The following is an 18040-nucleotide window of genomic DNA, read 5'->3' on the forward strand; positions in this document are numbered from 1 at the left end:
TCTTTTTCTGCCGTGGTCTTCGCGGGGGTCTTTTCGATGGGTCTGAAAGAGGCTTCCTTCCGCAGAGGCAGGAAGACTCTGGGCCCCGAGGTCGCCTGCACTGGTGTAGCCTCCACAGGCTGCGCCAGGGCCGCCGCGACCTCCTCGATAGAGGCCTTGTCCGGGTGAATCAAGGCCTTTACCACCTTGTGTGGGCCTGTGGCCTTCACCTTGGGGGGAGGGTCACCGCCTCGCTCCCCCTCGGCCGGATCCTTCGAGCTTGTCCGGGGCCTCTCCAGAAGCTTCGCCGGGTTCTCAGCCTTCCTCTTCCCTGAGCCAGAGCGTTGGCTCGTGGTTGATGGCGCTGGAGAGGGTGCGTCCTGCCTGGCAGCCGAGGAGCCCGACCATTCGGCGCTCCCGTTGCCAGTGGACTCGCGGTGCTTTGCCTTCTGTTGGGCCCCCGTCGCTGGGGCGCCCTCACAGGACTTAGAAGACCGCTCGGACTTCTGCTTCTTCTCACCTGACGGGCTCTTTCCTTCCAGCCAGTTGGAGAGACGAAGGTGTCGGTCCCTGATGGTCCATTCCGACATGTTCCTGCAAAACGCACAGTCCTTCTCCATGTGCGTTTTGTCCTCATGAAGGCAGTAGAGACATTTCGAATGCTCGTCCTCCTTGAACACATTCTGCAGCTGGCATCCAGGACAAACCCTGAACAGCTTTCCGGGCATCAAGCTTCCTTTCTCCTGGGCCATGTTCGGGTAGGCCGCAGAAACTTCTGGAATCCTCCAAGAAGCATAACTCGACGAAATCTTCACCCTTGAGGGGCGTAGAAAAAATCCGACACGGATTCCCGTTAATCGGATGTAGAGATGGTGGAGCTTGAGGCTCTATTTGACCGAAAAATGAGAAATTCTCTTTGAAAAAGCGCAAAAACGCAGCAAAAGCTCGAGAGCTAAACACGAGGACTCCCAAAACTTGAGCGTGCTGTACAAATCTGAGGATGGCTGCCAGAGGCGGGGCTTAGGGAGAGGGCAGTCATTGGCTGGGGGCAGTATGACCCAGAAACCAGTGATTGGTTACTACTGAGAAAGACAGATCAAAAACGAAACTGATACTGTTTTTTTCTTTACCGAGGATTCCCGGCCTGACGACGGGGATGAGTCATGAGCATGTAAATCCATGCCAGACCCCATGCTGGAGAAGAACAAGTTACTTCTTACCTTGTAACGTTCTTTCGACGGGATGTTCCTCCGACGTATTCCTCATCTTAGATATATATCCTTCCAGCTCTGCTGGCCTCGGAAATTTTTTTCCCAAGAGGGCGCTCGCGTCGACGTCCCTCGAGTCGATGACCCTCGACAGCCGCCGTATCGACGCTCGACGTCATCCTGCCTATAAAGGCCGCGCGCAGCGTCCGTTGCTCAGTTCCGTTTTGTAGCCCACAGTATTACTGTTTGGACTAGACTAATCACCCTGAAGGAGCGTAAGCTGCAACAACAAGGGAAGTAAAACTGCGGGGATGGATGGGAGGGTCGATGAGGAATACGTCGGAGGAACATCCCGTCGAAAGAACGTTACAAGGTAAGAAGTAACTTGTTCTTCGAAGGGATTGTGTCCTCCGACGTATTCCTCATCTTAGATAGGCTCCCATAGCAGTATTCTATATTCGGAGGAGGGAGTACTGACTTCACGCTGTCTTCTATTGGTGAATAGAATGTAGTACAGCCCTTCCAAACCTAGTCTCTTGACTAGAGGAGGAATCCAGATTGTAAAAACGTGTAAAGGTATGGACAGACGACCATGTAGCGGCCGCACATATGTCTTTAATCGGCACGCCTCTTTTGAGGGCCGATGAAGCTGCAATACCTCTGGTCGAATGAGCCCTAAGGTTTTGAGGGGGCTCTTTCCCTGCCAGTTTATAACATTCCAGAATGGCTAGAATGATCCATCTGGAAATGGTCTGCTTAGTTATTGGTAATCCCAGCTTGTGACCTGCGTAGCCTACAAACAGCTGGTCTGCCTGTCTTATCCTGGCTAGTCTACTAATGTAAAAACTTAGAACCCTTCTAGGGTCTAGTCTGTGTAACCTCTCTTCCTCTTTCCCAGGGTGAGGAGGAGGATAGAAAGATGGTAGGATAATCTTCTGAGAGATATGGAATTCAGAGACTACTTTTGGGAGGAAATTAGGCTTCACTTGTAGGACAACTTTGTCTTTGTGAAAGATTGTATGAGGGGGTTTACAAGAAAGAGCTTGTAATTCGCTCACCCTTCTAGCAGATGTAAGTGCTATTAATAAAACAGTCTTAAGGGTAAGAAATCTTAACGAACAAGAATGGAGTGGTTCGAAAGGTGTCCCCATCAGGAAAGTTAATACTAAGTTTAAATCCCATAGGGGAACTTGGAATGGTCTTGGGGGATAAACATTGGTTAACCCCTTTAGAAACTGTATTACCAAGGGTAATTTGAAATAGGATGGTTCCTCCGCAGTACGCTTAAAGATAGATAGCGCTGCGAGATAGCCCTTAATTGTGCCAACTTAAAGGCCTGAATTTGCCAAATATAGTAGGAAGGACAAAACCATTGGTGTACCACATGAAAATGGGTCGATATTCTGTTCTCTACACCAGCTGCAAAATCTGTTCCAACGGCAGCGGTATAAAGACTTTGTTGCTGGCCTCCTTGCCGAAAGCAACACCTCCATAACATCATCAGGGAGGTCCCAATCCTTGTACCTCATCCGTTCAGAAGCCAAGCGTGAAGGTTGAGGGTTTTGATGTCTGGACGGAGAACCTGACCTCCCTTCTGTGAGAGTAGGTTCTCTCTGAGAGGAAGTCGAAATGGAGGGCAGATGGACAAGTCTAGAAGGTCCGGGTACCACGTTCTCCTGGCCCAATCCGGGGCAATTAGGATCATGGTTCGCCGGAATCTTCTCAACCTCCTGATCATTTGAGGAATGACAGGGACCGGTGGGAACGCGTACAGAAGCGGAAACTCCCAGTCCACTATGAACGTGTCTCCCAGAGCTCCTCTCGGAGGAAATTCCCTTGAGCAGAACATGTCGCATTTCCTGTTTAGGCTGGTGGCGAACAGATCTACCTGAGGGGTTCCCCAAAGGGCGAAGATCTCGTGAAGGACTTCCTGAGCTAGTTCCCACTCGTGGGAGACTGTGCTCTGCCTGCTCAGAGCGTCCGCTGTCAAGTTCTTCTCTCCGGCTAGGTGAACTGCCGATAGAGAGATTCCTTCTTGGATTGCCCAAAACCAGAGCTGCATCGCCTCTCTGCACAGGGGTAGTGATCCTACGCCTCCTCTTTTGTTGAGGTAATGCATGGCCACCGTGTTGTCCGTCATTATCAGGACGTTCTTCCCTTGTACAACTGGCAGGAAAGCCTTTAACGCAAGTTTGATGGCTCTCAGCTCTAACAGGTTGATGTGTAGTCTGGACTCCGATGGAGACCAACGACCGCTGATGGTCAAGTCGTTGGCGTGGGCTCCCCACCCCGTGAGTGAGGCATCCGTGACTACTGTTATCTCCGGCCAGGGTTGCCAAAACTGTTCTCCTTTCAGAATGTTCTCCTGACAGGCCCACCACTGAAGGTCTCGAGCCATCCTGCCGGGAACCTGAAGAAGATCTGTCATTCTCCCTGAGAATTGAGACCACTGAGTCCTCAGTGTCCACTGGAGGGATCTCATTCTCAGACGAGCCTCTGGCACAAGGAAAATGCAGGACGCCATGAGGCCTAGCAACCTCAAAAAGTCGAAAGCTGGGAGACGTTGGGCAAGTTGGAACTTGGTAACCATCTGTAGAATATCTTGAGCCCTCACCTCTGGTGGCGAGGCTTTTCCCAGGGAAGTATCCAGGATCGCTCCTATGAACTGGAGTCTCTGCGATGGTATCATTTGAGACTTCTTTAAATTGAGGGAGAAGCCCAGTTTGTGAAGGGAGTAGCATACGTGATTTAGCTGGATCTGAGCTTGCTCCGGAGAGACAGCCCTGATTAGCCAATCGTCCAGGTAGGGGTAGACGTGAATCCCTTCCCTCCTTAGACTTGCCGCCACTACCGACATTAACTTGGTGAAGACCCTCGGGGCGGAGGTCAGCCCAAAAGGCAGTACTCGAAATTGATAGTGAGAGTTGCCAATTGTGAACCTCAGGTATTTCCTGTGTTTGAGATGGATAGGCACATGGAAATAAGCGTCCTGAAGGTCCAGAGATACCAACCAGTCCTGAAACTGAAGGGCCTGGAGGATCTGAGAAAGAGTGACCATCTTGAATTTGTCTTTCCTGAGGAATTTGTTCAATTCTCGCAAGTCCAAGATGGATCTCAGTCCTCCGTCTTTCTTTGGAATGAGAAAGTAAGGGGAGTACCAGCCCTTGTTCCTCTCCGCTACAGGTACCGGTTCTATGGCACCTTTCTCTAGCAGGTCTATAATTTCCTGCAAGAGGAGCGGATCTGGAGCTTTCTGAGAGCTGATCCCCGGTGGATGACTCTGAGGTATACGTAGGAAAGGTAGGCAGTAACCTTGGGCAACTGTTTCCAATGCCCAAGCATCTGACGTGATAGCCTGCCATTCCGTCAGATGTTGAGTCAACCTGCCTCCTACAGGTGTCCTGTGAGGGAAGTCCTCAGAGTGGTTTTGGGGCGGCTGATGTAGATGCCGATGGTAAAGAGGCACCTGCTGTTGCTGCGGCTTTAGAATATCTACCCCGTCCACCTCGGGTAGTTCTTCTTTGACCCCTTTGAGCCGGTCGTCCTCTACCTCTTCCGAATGAGGAGTAGAAGCGAAAGGACTTGCCCCTCGCAGAGGTTCCTGTGGGACGAAAAGGAGTCTGACGGATTGCAGCTCCTAGGGATTTTGCTGCTGCTTTTGAAGTTTGCAGTTTCTCTAAACTGTCATCCGCCTTTTTCCCGAACAAAGAAGAGCCATCAAATGGCATGTTCAAGAGCCTGGCTTGCACATCTGGGGCAAAACCCGACTTTCTCAACCAAGCGAACCGCCTGGTTGATGTACTTGCCGCCATTGCTCTGCTGATACTGTCAGCCGAATCAATGCCCGTCTGGAGGGATTCGCACATAGCGTCTTTACCGTCCTGTATAATATGCAGGAACGCATTCCTTTCTTCTCCCTCCGGGATGCAGTCAGCCGCTGTAGAAGCACACTCCCAAAGTGTATGGCTGAACCTAGCAAGGGTGCAAGTAGCATTAACAGACTTTAACGCCATGCTACATGCTGAAAAGACTTTCTTAGCCATAGCATCATATTTTTTATCGTCCCTGTCCTGTGGGACAGTAGGATAAGCCGTCTTGACGTCGGTAGAGGATGCTGCTTGTACCACCAGACTTTCTGGGGATGGATGTTTGGATAAGAACTCTGGGTCTGTGGAAGATACCCTGTACTTTGCAGACAGTTTTTTATTTACTGCTGGTATTACATCTGGGGTTTCCCAGTTTGTCATGATCTTTCTCTGAAGAGCTTTATAAAAAGGCACCACTGGATCCTCTTGTGGGCCTTTGTCAAGAATATCTGTGAGGTCATCTTGCTGGAAAGATTGTGAAGGTGTAGACCACCCCATGAACTCTGTAATTCTGGCCATTAAGACTCTGTAGGGGGTTTCAGCATGCTCCCCCGGTTCTGGTTTAGCAAAATCCACCTCAGGGGAAGTGTCTAAACCACTTGCCTCATGTAAAGAATCATGAAGATCCTTTAATCTGCGCTCTTCAGAGGAAAATTCTTCTCTAACTGGGGTTACAGGTCCCTGTAACTCATCTTGTTCTGACAAATCACCCTCTTCTAAAATTGAGGATATAGTTCTCAATTGTTCTGAACTAATAAAGGGAGTAAATCCCATTTCCAAGGCAGAGGGTGCTGAACTTGTCATTATTGGCCTCGAAAGCGTCGATGTCGTCGACGCCGACGTCGAAGGCTTCGAGCGTGGCGTCGAAAACAGAGGTGGAGGCCTCGAGGACCTCGACAGAATTGGAATTTTACTCGACAATATCGACGCCATCGACGTCGAGGGCCTGGTAATCGTCACTGGATGTGTGGTCATCGTGACTTTTCTCGGCGTCGACGCCGGTGTCGAGGCCGGCGTCGAGTCGACAGACCTGTGTGTCGAAGGTCCCTTCGACAACGGCGTCGAAGACCTCGACGTCGACGGAACCTTCGTCGACGGCGTCGACGGAACCTTCTAGGAAGGTTTGGAGGCCATAGTCCTACTCGAGGGTTCGAGACGCGCTCGAGAGGTTTCTTTCGCCGGGTACTGCGACTCGCGGCGTTTTTGACCTTTGGGTCTTTCGACCAGAGCATCGCTCTCGGCAGTCTTCGAGGGGGTCGAGGCCGCTTTCTCGAAGACGCTCATCATGTTTTTTCTGAATTCCTCCCATTCAGCCCGGGAACTATGTTTCGTGGGGCAAGGGATTCTTTTTGGCGAAACAGAGGAAGAGGAAGACGGAGAAGGAGATCTTCGACGTTTCCTCTTCGAGTGTTTCGATCTCGAGGAGTGATGAGACTCACTCCGAGATCTGGAGCGTGAATGGTGACGAGGAGACGAATGTCTCGACTTCGTCGAAGAAGAAGAAGCTTTAAAAGTCTTACCTTTCTCCAGCTTCCCCCTACGCTCCTTCAGGGCCTTAGCTGTCATGGACATACAGTCCTCGCACTCCGAACAATGGTGTTCGGCTCCCAAGCACCACAGACAATTTCTGTGAGGATCGGTCAACGACATCTTTTTTCCACAATCTCGACATTTTTTGAAGCCGGATCGAGGGGTTGTCGGTTCCGACGAGGAAGCCATCGAGTACGATTCGAATAACTTGAAGTAAATAGTACTAAGAACTGAGCAACGGTATTCCGAGGCACCGAGTTAGCGCGGAAAAACGGAACTGAACAACGGACGCTGCGCGCGGCCTTTATAGGCAGGATGACGTCGAGCGTCGATACGGCGGCTGTCGAGGGTCATCGACTCGAGGGACGTCGACGCGCAGCGCCCTCTTGGGAAAATTTTTTCCGAGGCCAGCAGAGCTGGAAGGATATATATCTAAGATGATGAATACGTCGGAGGACACAATCCCTTCGAAAGAAATATACAGTCCAATCATTAATAGGCCTCCAATACATAAATAGAATGAGTGCATATAATACAATGTAAAGTATATAAAAAAGAACTTTAATCATCAATTCTCAATAACAGAAGGTATCAAAATGCAAACCTTTTTCCACACATGATGTACTGCACCCGTTAGAACAGTGGACTCAGCACTAATAATTGTTGCCCAAAATTGGTAACATTCAATATATGAAATGTCTGTGCCAAAACGAATGTAACATTCTATATATTGACTTTTCAGCTGGCCACACAGAGTTAAAACATGACAGGCAGATTCCACATCAGTTTCGCATAAGCGACACAATCTATCTTCACATGGTACCTTCTTCCATCTCCCTGTATGTTCATATGTAGGCAAGATGTTAAATTGTAAGTATATTATAAATCCTTTCACTTTGGTAGAAGAAATTCTCGTCAGATAAGTACGAGGTACTCTTTGTTTAAAGATTTGCGTACTATATTACTAGTATATTATTAAATTACACAAATAGTCCACATTTTCAGAGCAATCCTCGTCTCTAGATTTCTTTTTCATTAAGGCTGTTCTATTGGGATTAAGCATTACATTTTCTAGTTCAATGTTCAACTACAAGGTAAATTTGTTAACTATATCATAAAGATCTTTTAAGAAAACGTTTTTAGTTCCTTTAGCAAATTGCACTGCCAATAACCTATAAATTGTATTGTCATTGGCGGTAGATAAAACCATAGCAAAATAAAGATTACATTTTTGAATCAGTCAAAGCGACCGTATCAATGGGATGCCCTAGTTCCAATCGGGTTGCGGCCATAGGTACTGTTTGTGGTAACCCCAATATTGAATGTAGTATAACTGTTTCAAGCTTTTATATTCAAATCAGCATATTTTCTTATAAAAGAGTCAAGCCATACAATATACTCGGAACTACACTTTTTGTATATACATAATTAGACCCTCGATACTATTGCCCCCTCTCTTACGGATAAGCTTTCTTAGCAAATAACACTCATTTCAAACTTTCAAGCACACACTATTACAGTAAAAATCTTTATAGGGCGAATTTTTCATAAGGAATAGTTATATTTATCCACCACTTAAAGCTTAATGTCATTAATATTCCAAGATGGAATCCAAGTTTTTATTTTATCCCCAAAGATCTTTATTTTGGTTTTAGTACCATTAATTTTCCGGCGATTCTCTAGGGCATATCTGGCCAGTGCAGTCAGGGATCTTTACAGTCCAATAGGTGTGCGATCCATGATAAGAGTGTCGTCCGCATAGGCGACCCACAGAACAGGAGTACTACCTATAATGGGAGGAAAGTTGCAAACTGCATTGATATCTTGACCTAAACCACTTTCATATAGATTATGTAACGTTGGCATCAAAACACAAACTAAGGTAAGCAATAACTCTTTAACTTTGTTTAGGATGGCACAAGGCAGTCAAAGGTAAGTAAAACCTACAATACACTTATTAAGAATTGCACACAGCTATTCAAGGTAAGAAAAACCCAAGTCAGACTTATTCTAGACAGGCTATACAGCAGGTCACGGGAAGCAAGACCCAGTTGGTAAACATATACACTAATATTCTGAAAGAAATCGTTAAGCTAACAGCATTACCTGAAAGAGGCACAACCAATTCACAGGTGAGTAAAATAACCTTACATATACATTTCAGAATGGCAAAACACATTCAAGGTAAGTAAGTACTTGTGTAACTGCTCACTTTCAGATGGGCAGTTACCAAACAACTCTTTCACAAGTAAATAACTTTTAAACACTTGTTGTACTTTTGAAGGCAGAATCCTTTTCTTTTCCAGCCCTTCCCTAGTCTATTGCATGAGTTCTGTCAGAGGCAGAAGAGGGAGCCTAGTGGCCTAGATGCCAGCAGCAGGCAGGGTGAGATAGGGATCAGTTGCAGGAAAAGTCAGAGTTCCTGAGGAGGTCTTTTCAAACAATTAGGTATTTCACTTTAGAGTTAGTTAGGGTTCAGGGACGTCGGTGAAGACACCTTAGGTGGGTTCTAGCAGTGGGCCTGGGTGAACTGAATGAGAGGCCTCCCAAGCACAAGAAACACCCCAAAGCTACACAGGAATCACACAGGCTTACAGCAAGTAAATGCCTCAGCCAACACAGTACCTCAGCACAGAAGAAGAGTTGCAGCAGGAAGACGTCAGGATCTGCAGCCAAAAACCTGGTTGATGGATTCCTTTGTCATGAAGACGGAAGACAGGGCTTTGCAATGGATTTTGCAGCAGGGATCCAGGGATAAGGCTCCAGGCAAGAGTCTCTTTGCGGCTGGATGCGGCTGTGTGGTTTTGGTGCTCTTTTCAGGAGCCAGAAGACTGAAAATCGCTGCTTGGACTCCCGTCGCTAATCTGGGTCAGCACTATGGTGAGGGGACTTCAATGACTTAATTTGTGTTTCAGTAGAGCCAGGAGGAGTCCACCAAAGTTTGAGCTCGGTTTGGAATTCAGAAGACCATGCACTGCACAATGGCCCGAGGTCCCAGGGTAGAAGGGTATTGGGGTATTGCAGCCCTGCAAGGTCGCAGCATGACGTGGGATGGCTCAAAATGCAGGTCTTCCTGGGTCTAGTGGAACTCACCCAGCTTTGGGTTAGGTCATAGTTTTCGTGATCACCAGGTCAATTGGAAGGACGGGTAACAGCGGGCTCTAGTTACACAGCAGGCTCTCCGGTTGCAGGAAATGACTACGGCCGTCGTTTCTTCATCTTCCTCTTTGGTTTCAGCTCCAGTGATCGACTTGACAGCAGCTTCCAGGATCTGAGTATTTAACAGGAACTACAGCACAACTTCTGCAATCTCTCCCTGCTTTTTACAGAAAGGGGTGGTTCGACTGTCCATCAGGACTTTGAAACTGTGCGCCTTTCAGGCAAGGCGAAAGACAACGGGCTGCCGAGTTTTGGACTCCTCCCTCGCTTCCTGCCTTCCCAGACACTCCGGAGCCTTGACAGGGAATACAAAGGAGTCCTGCCAAAGGCAACACTTCCACTGAGGTTGTTCCCACCTAGAATCGTAGGGGAAGACCTCAGAAACTACAAGCAAACAGAAATGGTGAAAAAAGAAGGAGTCCACCATTTTAATAAAATGGTGGCCCTGCTGTGCATTACTGAGGCTGAATTAACAGCCTGAGAGTAAAAATTACTAAAAGTTGTAAGGGTAAACCCACTGACACCAGTCATTCAAGCAAACTTCCAATTGTAACACAAATATTACAGGTAAGTAAGAAAGGTGATACACTGCAGGATTATCCCAGTAGGTTAGCTCAGCGGCAACGTGCGTGCCTTGGAAGCAAGACAACATGAAGCAACACAGGTTCGATCCGTGGGTCCGCGCTTAGAAACCTCTGGGTGTTTAAGCACGTTATAAATATGCAATTAAGACAAAAAAAACAATTACGCAACTAAACAAATAACAAACAAATCCTGTAACAGCGCCTCCATGCCCGCGGACTGTGTGAGCGCTTTAAAAATGCCAAATAAATAAATTATACTTGACCCAAGTCAGGACCACTTCAATTCACAATTCTTTGTTACTCTTTCAGTTGGATACCTTACAGAGACTTTCGAATGGGCACGCACGCAGTGCCGGACCACTCTTGTCTAAGTTATCGTATCTTGGCTTCAAAGTTAAATCACTCATCTGTTGTTACATTTTATTTGCATTGATTATAACATACACTTCATACAATATTTGCTTCAGTTTTCACTACACAACGTTGCCGCTTACAACCTTGGCTTCAACACAGACCAGTTTGGTTTCAGTCTCCCCAACTCACTGCCTGTGCTGACTTCACTGGCGCTTGCCAAGGACAATACCACAGCAGCAAGTGATTCTCCCTACCTTAGCTATTGACACGGGAGAGCTCCGAGTACCTCCAATATACAATGCAGGATTCTTCAGCCTTGTTTCCTGGTCTTACGGTTTCTATTCTCGAAGATTCATAAAAGTAACAGTCTCTCGTTGAAAGAGTCCAAGGCACTTCCATCCTTGCGATCCCCTTCTGTTTTTCTATCTTTCGCCTTGTATTAAACTGCCGCCTTGGAACTGATGCTTCCTTGTGTGCTTTGCCTCGCTCAGAGTGTGGTCTTGTGCTCCGCCTTTTAACCATGTGGGGAGAGGTAATAGGGGTCAGGTGTTTACAATTACAATTAAGTGCCTGACCCTGCCTGATCTAATTAGCGGGACAGCATGAGGGTGATTGGTCGTAGTCTTTATTCTGTGTCGTAAGGTGTTTTATACTGGTAATCTTTACTACTACTACTGTCGTCTCTTCTTCTTCACAGTACTAGGTCAAGATGGGGAGGGGATGATACGTGTTTGGAAATGTCCAAAAATGATAGAGGGGGTGTGCTACAGTGGTAATTACCGGCATCTGACTTGTCACTGACACCGGGAAGTCAGGAGCTGGTTTTTATTTACGGGTCCAGCGGGAACCCGCTGGTAGCACCAACAGGGTTACCGCCAGACCTGTAATGAGGCCCAGTATCTCCTAAAATGCATCAGGTTGTTGAAAAACTCCCCACCTAACCTAAGACTGGGTGCCCCCCTACCTGTTTCCTCCCCTGGTTGCTTGTAAATCTCTTGCTGCTGAATTAACTGCCCTCCCCCATAATTAGCTCCCTGCTCCCTTGTATCACTGCCTCCCTCACTGTGTATTTCCCACTATTACGTGTAAGGCACTCTGTTGCTTCCCGGAGCTTGTTCCGCGCTCAATAAATACGCCAATGATGATAATAATAAAATAATTCCATGGAATCTTTATGCTGTCTTGTATCCCTACTTTGACAGTGCTGATAACTTTTTGTGCTTCTTCTATGGTAACAGGAGATCGTTTTTGTTTGCGGTACCCTACTACAGTAGTGGGCACCCCTTGACTGTTAGAAATAAGGAGGAAAGTAGGCACATCAAGATGTGATGCAGGAAATCGTGTTTTTTTTTATCTGTGTTGATTGCTATTCCAAAAGACAGTAGAATTTTCAAGGAAAACTGTGTCAAAGTCCCTTTAATTAGAAAGTAGTTTTTCCTATTTTCAGTATGATAGACCAAGTTTTCATCCACCATGCTGATTGGAGAACGCTCATCTGTACTCACAATTAATAATTATATTTGGTATAGTGTTTGGTACCAATGTTGCAGCAATAGAGTACTCAACACAGAGGTGTTAGTGTCACAATGCTGTCATATTGAATTAATTTGCCTTGAAATGGTGAAATGAGGAACGTGCCCTGTTGGGGTGCAATCCCGTGACCATCAGGCTTTATATAAATCGCTGCCGCATGCATCAATTAACTGAGCTATTTCGTGCACTTATATTGTGAAGTAGATCAATTACGTGGTTTAGATGTTTTTACATTTTTGTTTGGTTAGAAAGCACCGAAGATCGCATATCCCACTGCACATTCTATTGTGACAAAAGGGCAGCAGCCATCTTTGCCTCTCATGCATCTATTAACCACGGGCATATGCTCCAAAAGTATTTGAAAGCAGAAGAGAATAGAATGGCCTTCCGGAACGTAGCATGAAAGACATAGCCACCCACTGTCAAAGATATTTCAGAGAAAGTAGTCTCCTAATTCAACACAATATGGCTTTCAGCTGATGCACAAGCACATGCCGATTTCAGAGTAAGCATTCAAACAACCTTGCTTGGCTTGGTGCCCTCACTCCATTACACAGACCATGGTGCTCACCTGAATATCCTTGTTCAATATCCTGCCGACTGCGGGGAAAGAACCATCTCCTTTTTGAAGCTGTATGATCCAGTCCTTTGCTGCTAGCAGCTCCTTGGAATCGATGAAGATGAAAGCTTGGGACTGTGCAAATGACTTTAGAACGAAGGCTGTCAACCTAGAAAATAATCCAGGAAGAATATGATTACACAGCTAGTCTTAGAAGGCAGAGAAGAATGATCTAAAATGCCAAGTGGTCTCGAAATAATTGCTTTCAATTGACCTTACTAGCCTTGTATAATTGAGTTACCAAGGCATCTCTCTTGATTCCTTGAAGAAACACTCAGCAAGTAGGATGTATTCCATTTGATCGCGAGCATAAAAGTGCCAGGCACTATGGTCTTGGTAAAATAGCAGGGACACATCTTTTTTAAAATCTCTTATTGATAAGAATTTAAATATGCAACACATTTCGTTATTCACAACATTTGTTTAACATTGCCACACAATATCGTCCTATCTTCGTTCCTAGGGAGAATGTTTCTAATTAGCAATTAGAGCTGAATACTATATTTCTATATGTACATAGAGAAGGCAGGCATTGTCTTTAGGTCAGAAACATTTGTTGTTTGTTATAATTCTTTTTGTCCTGCAGACATTATCTAGCTATTGCTAAACTGGATAAAGTACTCGATAGTTGTGCACAGATAATACCTCTGTTTAATAGGACATTATCTTAGCCATCACCTTCAAGTATCATTTTATCATAGTACTAAGCAACTAAAAAAGAAGACAATATAAAGAAAATAGGAAAATGGAGAACGTTAAGAACCACATAGTTGGGCCCGGAAGCATTGAACATTTACTTTAAGTGGATGCTCGTATAATGTCATTCAAGATAATGTGCATAATATTTCATATGACAGCTTCATGACTATACACGGATGGCGGTAGGGATTTACCGGTACTGGTAAAATACCGGTACCGGTAAATCCTTACCGCCTTACTACGAGGTCCCTTTGCGGGTTGGGGGATTTAACGCCTGCTTTTTGCAGGCGTTAAAATCCAACCCGCTAAGGGACCTCGGAGCTAATTACGGCACCGCAAAATTGCGGTGCCGTAATTAGCGCCTTCCCCATTCCCATAGAGCCCTATGGGGCAGAAATGGGAATGGGGAAGGGCAATGGTGGAAGGGGGATTCACCGCCCCTCCAACCTTGGAATGGGGCGGTAAATCCCCTTTCCGCCAAGGCGGTGCTGGTATTTTACCGGTAAGAGCCATGGCGCTATTAGCGCCATGGCTCACCGCCTACCGTGTAATGAGGCCCACAGCCAGTGGATCAGAGACTTGGAGCAAAATCAACATTGAAATACCTTTTTCAAGCTTAATACACATAATGTGAACCACTGTTATGTTATACAAAATGGATATGGTTCTCACCTTAGCTGCCACTCCAAGGTATGTATTTTGTTCAACCACTAAGATTTATAAAAGGGTTTTCAGAAAGCTTTATGCTACCCATATCTACCTTACTAGCTCATGCCTTTCCATTGTATTCTTCATTTTAAGCTTTACTAACATACCTCATGCAGTATTTCAGAAATGTTGAGCCCTGTCACTGTCCTACCTTCAGGACCTTCAAGCTACTGCAACATTATGGTAGAGCTTCCTATCACCTGAGGGGATGGGGTAGTGTTTATAAACACTTGTCTACCGACGGACAAAGCAACATCAGGGAATGGAAAAAAAGTATGGAGAAAGCAATATTTCACAGAGCCCTTCCAATATATAGACCATGGACACCTGGCCAGCACCCATACATGTGCCTGATGACATCCTACGTGCATTTCCCACCATAAAACTGATGCATGTTATTGTAGCGTCTTTGGGCACAGATGACAACACCCAGCCCAGACACATGGTACCCCGGATAACAGTACTTGTTAGGTCTTCAGAAGATCACCCCACCTCTGACAGGCACAAACATCAATGGTGGGAATGATACTGTAGATCATGTTCCACAGCCAACTGATCTCGAGCGAGCCCCTACTCCATCATGCACCGCTCATGGTGTGGCACAGGGTGACACACAAGAATCACACCATGAGGCAATATTTGCAAATCTTGGGAACACAGGACCAAGCAAGATATGCATGAGGAACACGTCTGTCAACAATTGAATGCCCTACAAGAAATCTGGAAACCCATCAAAGGGTAGCAAAGAAACTCGGACAGTATAACACCCATCGGTATGCCTCCAACAATGAACTGGTCACATCCCTCACTTTGGAGAGCCATCAAACGAAGGAGCCACTGAAGTTACCTCACATGGATGTCAGATCAAGTCAGAAATAATGTAGAGGCAAGAGAACCCTATGTTTCATCTGAGAACAGTTGTGGCACACAATCCCACCCTATCAACGTCTGCTACAGAGGAATATCTGCTGCCACACCTCCCTGCTGTTCATCCTGACTCTACCATTCCCCACCTCTCAGCCCCCCTTGTCGAGGCATAAGGCCCAAGCGCCAGTACAATAGCTCAAATAAGGGTCACGGGTTAGTGGTGGGTGAAATGGTGTGTTGTGGGGGTACTGTGTGGGGTGGTTTGTTTTAGGGGTGTTGGGTGGAGGAGATTTTTGTGGGTGCCGCAGGTGGAGGAGATTGGTGAGGAAAATGTAGGGCTTGTACATGCATACATGTCATTTTGTGGTGCCAATAAACTTATGTGGAAGGAAGTGCATCTCAAGATTTTTTTTCCATCCCAATTGTAATGTTCATTGCCCTGCAAATCAATTGCATGACAAATTCTGGGTACTACAGTGCCACACTATAAAACCATTTCTAAATAATACGTATGCACACATTTGGCTGACATCAATGGTTTTCTGAAAGTCAGATTTACCACTAGAGGAACCCCACGTCTGGGTGTTGTGGCACATGAAAGGGATGATTCCACCCAAATTGTCCAATCCTAATCTGATTGGCCATTCCTTAGGAAAGATCACAGTGGTGCAGGGTCTCAGAAGAAACTCTCCACCAATTGCTGCTTGGTTATGCAACCATTGCATTCATCCCATTTTGGCCGTCCTACATGGGCCTTCTTCCTCTTCTTCGCTTTCAGGAAGATAGTAGTCTTGAGAAAGCTCAAACACCCATCGCCTGAAGCAAAAAATAAACAATAGGTAGCATGCAATGATAATGTCCCCACCTTCTTGGATTTGTAAATAAGAGCTCCCCATGTCAGATGCAGGCAATCTTGCCTTCACAAGTGCAAAGACCTTCTCAATCATGGATCTTGCTCGGCTATGTGATTGGTGCTTGTGTTGTTTGTGGGTTGTGATATGGTGTCAGCCATAACAGAAGGGGATTTCCAGCATTACGTATCATGAGAATAGTACAACGACCAGTAGGTGTTCAATGATGTACCCTGTCAAATGATTCATGACACTAGCCTTTGTACATAGGGGTAAGTGTCTGAGCGTGGATGTAATCGTATATAGAAAATCACACCTTTCAGGAAACCAGCATTTCAACTCTGCCACCCCTTAAAACACAAGCATTTAAAAAAAAAAAGTTTTTTATTGTGTTTAATCGTGGTTAACGATTTTTACAAACTGAATGCAATTATTATAATGTGACATCATATTCTCTGTTTTTAGACAACTTTGTCCTCTCCATCTTAGATTTGAAGTTTGGCCTTTCCATCCAAATCCAGGCTGTGAAGGAATTTTGCTGTTGCTGTGGTCAAGGATGTGGAATCCCCGCTCATCATCTGGTTCCACCAAACTTCTTCGTTTGATATCAGATGTTTTAGTCTGTGTGATCAGAGGTAGATTGTTCTTAGTTTGTTTGTTCCTAGGCAAAGAAGAAGAGGGTGTCGAACTGTCTTGATGTCTTGTTTGGCTGTGCAATAGCGGCAGATGTTATTTTTTGATTGTTTTCAGAAATATAAGACTTTGTTCATCTTTAGGACGTTCAGACAAGCTCTTAAGAAGATTGTTTGAAGGTGTTTGTTTGGGGATTTCTTTCGGTAAGTTCTCACCTCGTCCACTTTTTGGGTGTTAAATGTCACGTGTGATGAGGATGTATACTCGCTTGCTTTGTCGAGTGTTTTGATCCAATCCTGAATTCTCAGTCTGTCCTTGATTTTTTCCGGGATTCGTTCAATGTCCCATTGTGAACAGCCAACCTTTTCCGCCAGTTCGAGTTGATTTTTATACCAGACAGTCATCATTTGGGTCTTTTCACTTGTCATCTCCTTATAAATGATGTCCAATATTTGTGGACGAGGCGTTCTTAGTATTTTCCCCAAAAATAGAAGGCTGTACCTCGCGACCACATATTTCATCGATGACAGACTTAGCTTGCATCTGATTACTGCTATAGGAGTCGAGTTTGGCAGCTTCTGTACTTCGTGCCAGAATAGGCCCTCAAGTCTACCCCATAGTGCCGGTGGAAGTTGTGGCATGGCATCTGCTCAATAGGTTATTGCGGGCGTAGCTTTTGTCTTGAAAAAGTTTATTACTGGGAGAAGCGAGAACTTGCCATACTTTCTTTCCAGCAACAAGGCTTGGGCTGCAAGAGTGTTTGTCCTTGCAAAAAGATGTTCCTGCATGGAAATTTCGATTTTGCTGTGACAGATTTTCACCCCTAGGTATGTGAAGCTTTCTACCATTTCCAATTTTTCTGAATTTATGAACCAGTGGTGCCTTTTTGATGTTGTCTTTGATTTTTCGATGATCATAATCTTTGTTTTGTTTGTATTGATGTCCAAATCATTTTTTTAAGTATGCTGAAAGGCTGTCTAACTGGCGCTGAAGGCCGATGGTCGTTTGATCCAACAAAATTATGTCATCGGCATAGAGGAGCCTTGTCACCTTGGACTCTCCTATTTTAGGAGGGAAGGAACGGGTGTCATTTTCCGAGTCTACAGTGTCGGCCATATACGCTTTGTATAGTGCAGGGGCCAAAGGGCAACCCTGCTTGACTCCTCTTGCTGTCTTTATTGGTTAAAGTTTCGCTGTGTAATGCTCTGATTGGTGCAATGATGGAAGGTGGGCAATTTGATTTTTCCAGTTTGTTCCACAGTCTTTTTCTGTTTACCCGGTCAAACACTTGGACCAAATCTATGTAAGCTATGAATGTTGTTAGTTGGCTTTCCAACGCTCTTGCCTTTAAGATACTGATCATCATGATGTTCATAGATGTACCCAGGTTCTTTTCAAAACCAGATTGAAATGGGTCAGCTGTTTTTGCTTTTTTCTGCCATTCTTGAAA

General features: G+C 45.7%; 1 protein-coding gene across 2 annotated transcripts in view; it reads right to left on the reverse strand.

Annotated features, from left to right (window-relative positions):
- CPAMD8 (C3 and PZP like alpha-2-macroglobulin domain containing 8) overlaps nt 1-18040 on the reverse strand; it is a 1947746-nt gene that overhangs the window by 463198 nt on the left and 1466508 nt on the right. For both annotated transcript variants that reach the window (XM_069649211.1, XM_069649210.1), the window contains exon 28: nt 12785-12941. In XM_069649211.1, coding sequence (XP_069505312.1) covers nt 12785-12941 — 157 coding nt within the window. The remainder of the gene's footprint in view (nt 1-12784; nt 12942-18040) is intronic.

This window comes from Ambystoma mexicanum, chromosome 1p (assembly GCF_040938575.1).
Source record: "Ambystoma mexicanum isolate Mex_15411 chromosome 1p, UKY_AmexF1_1, whole genome shotgun sequence".
Taxonomy (NCBI): domain Eukaryota; kingdom Metazoa; phylum Chordata; class Amphibia; order Caudata; family Ambystomatidae; genus Ambystoma; species Ambystoma mexicanum.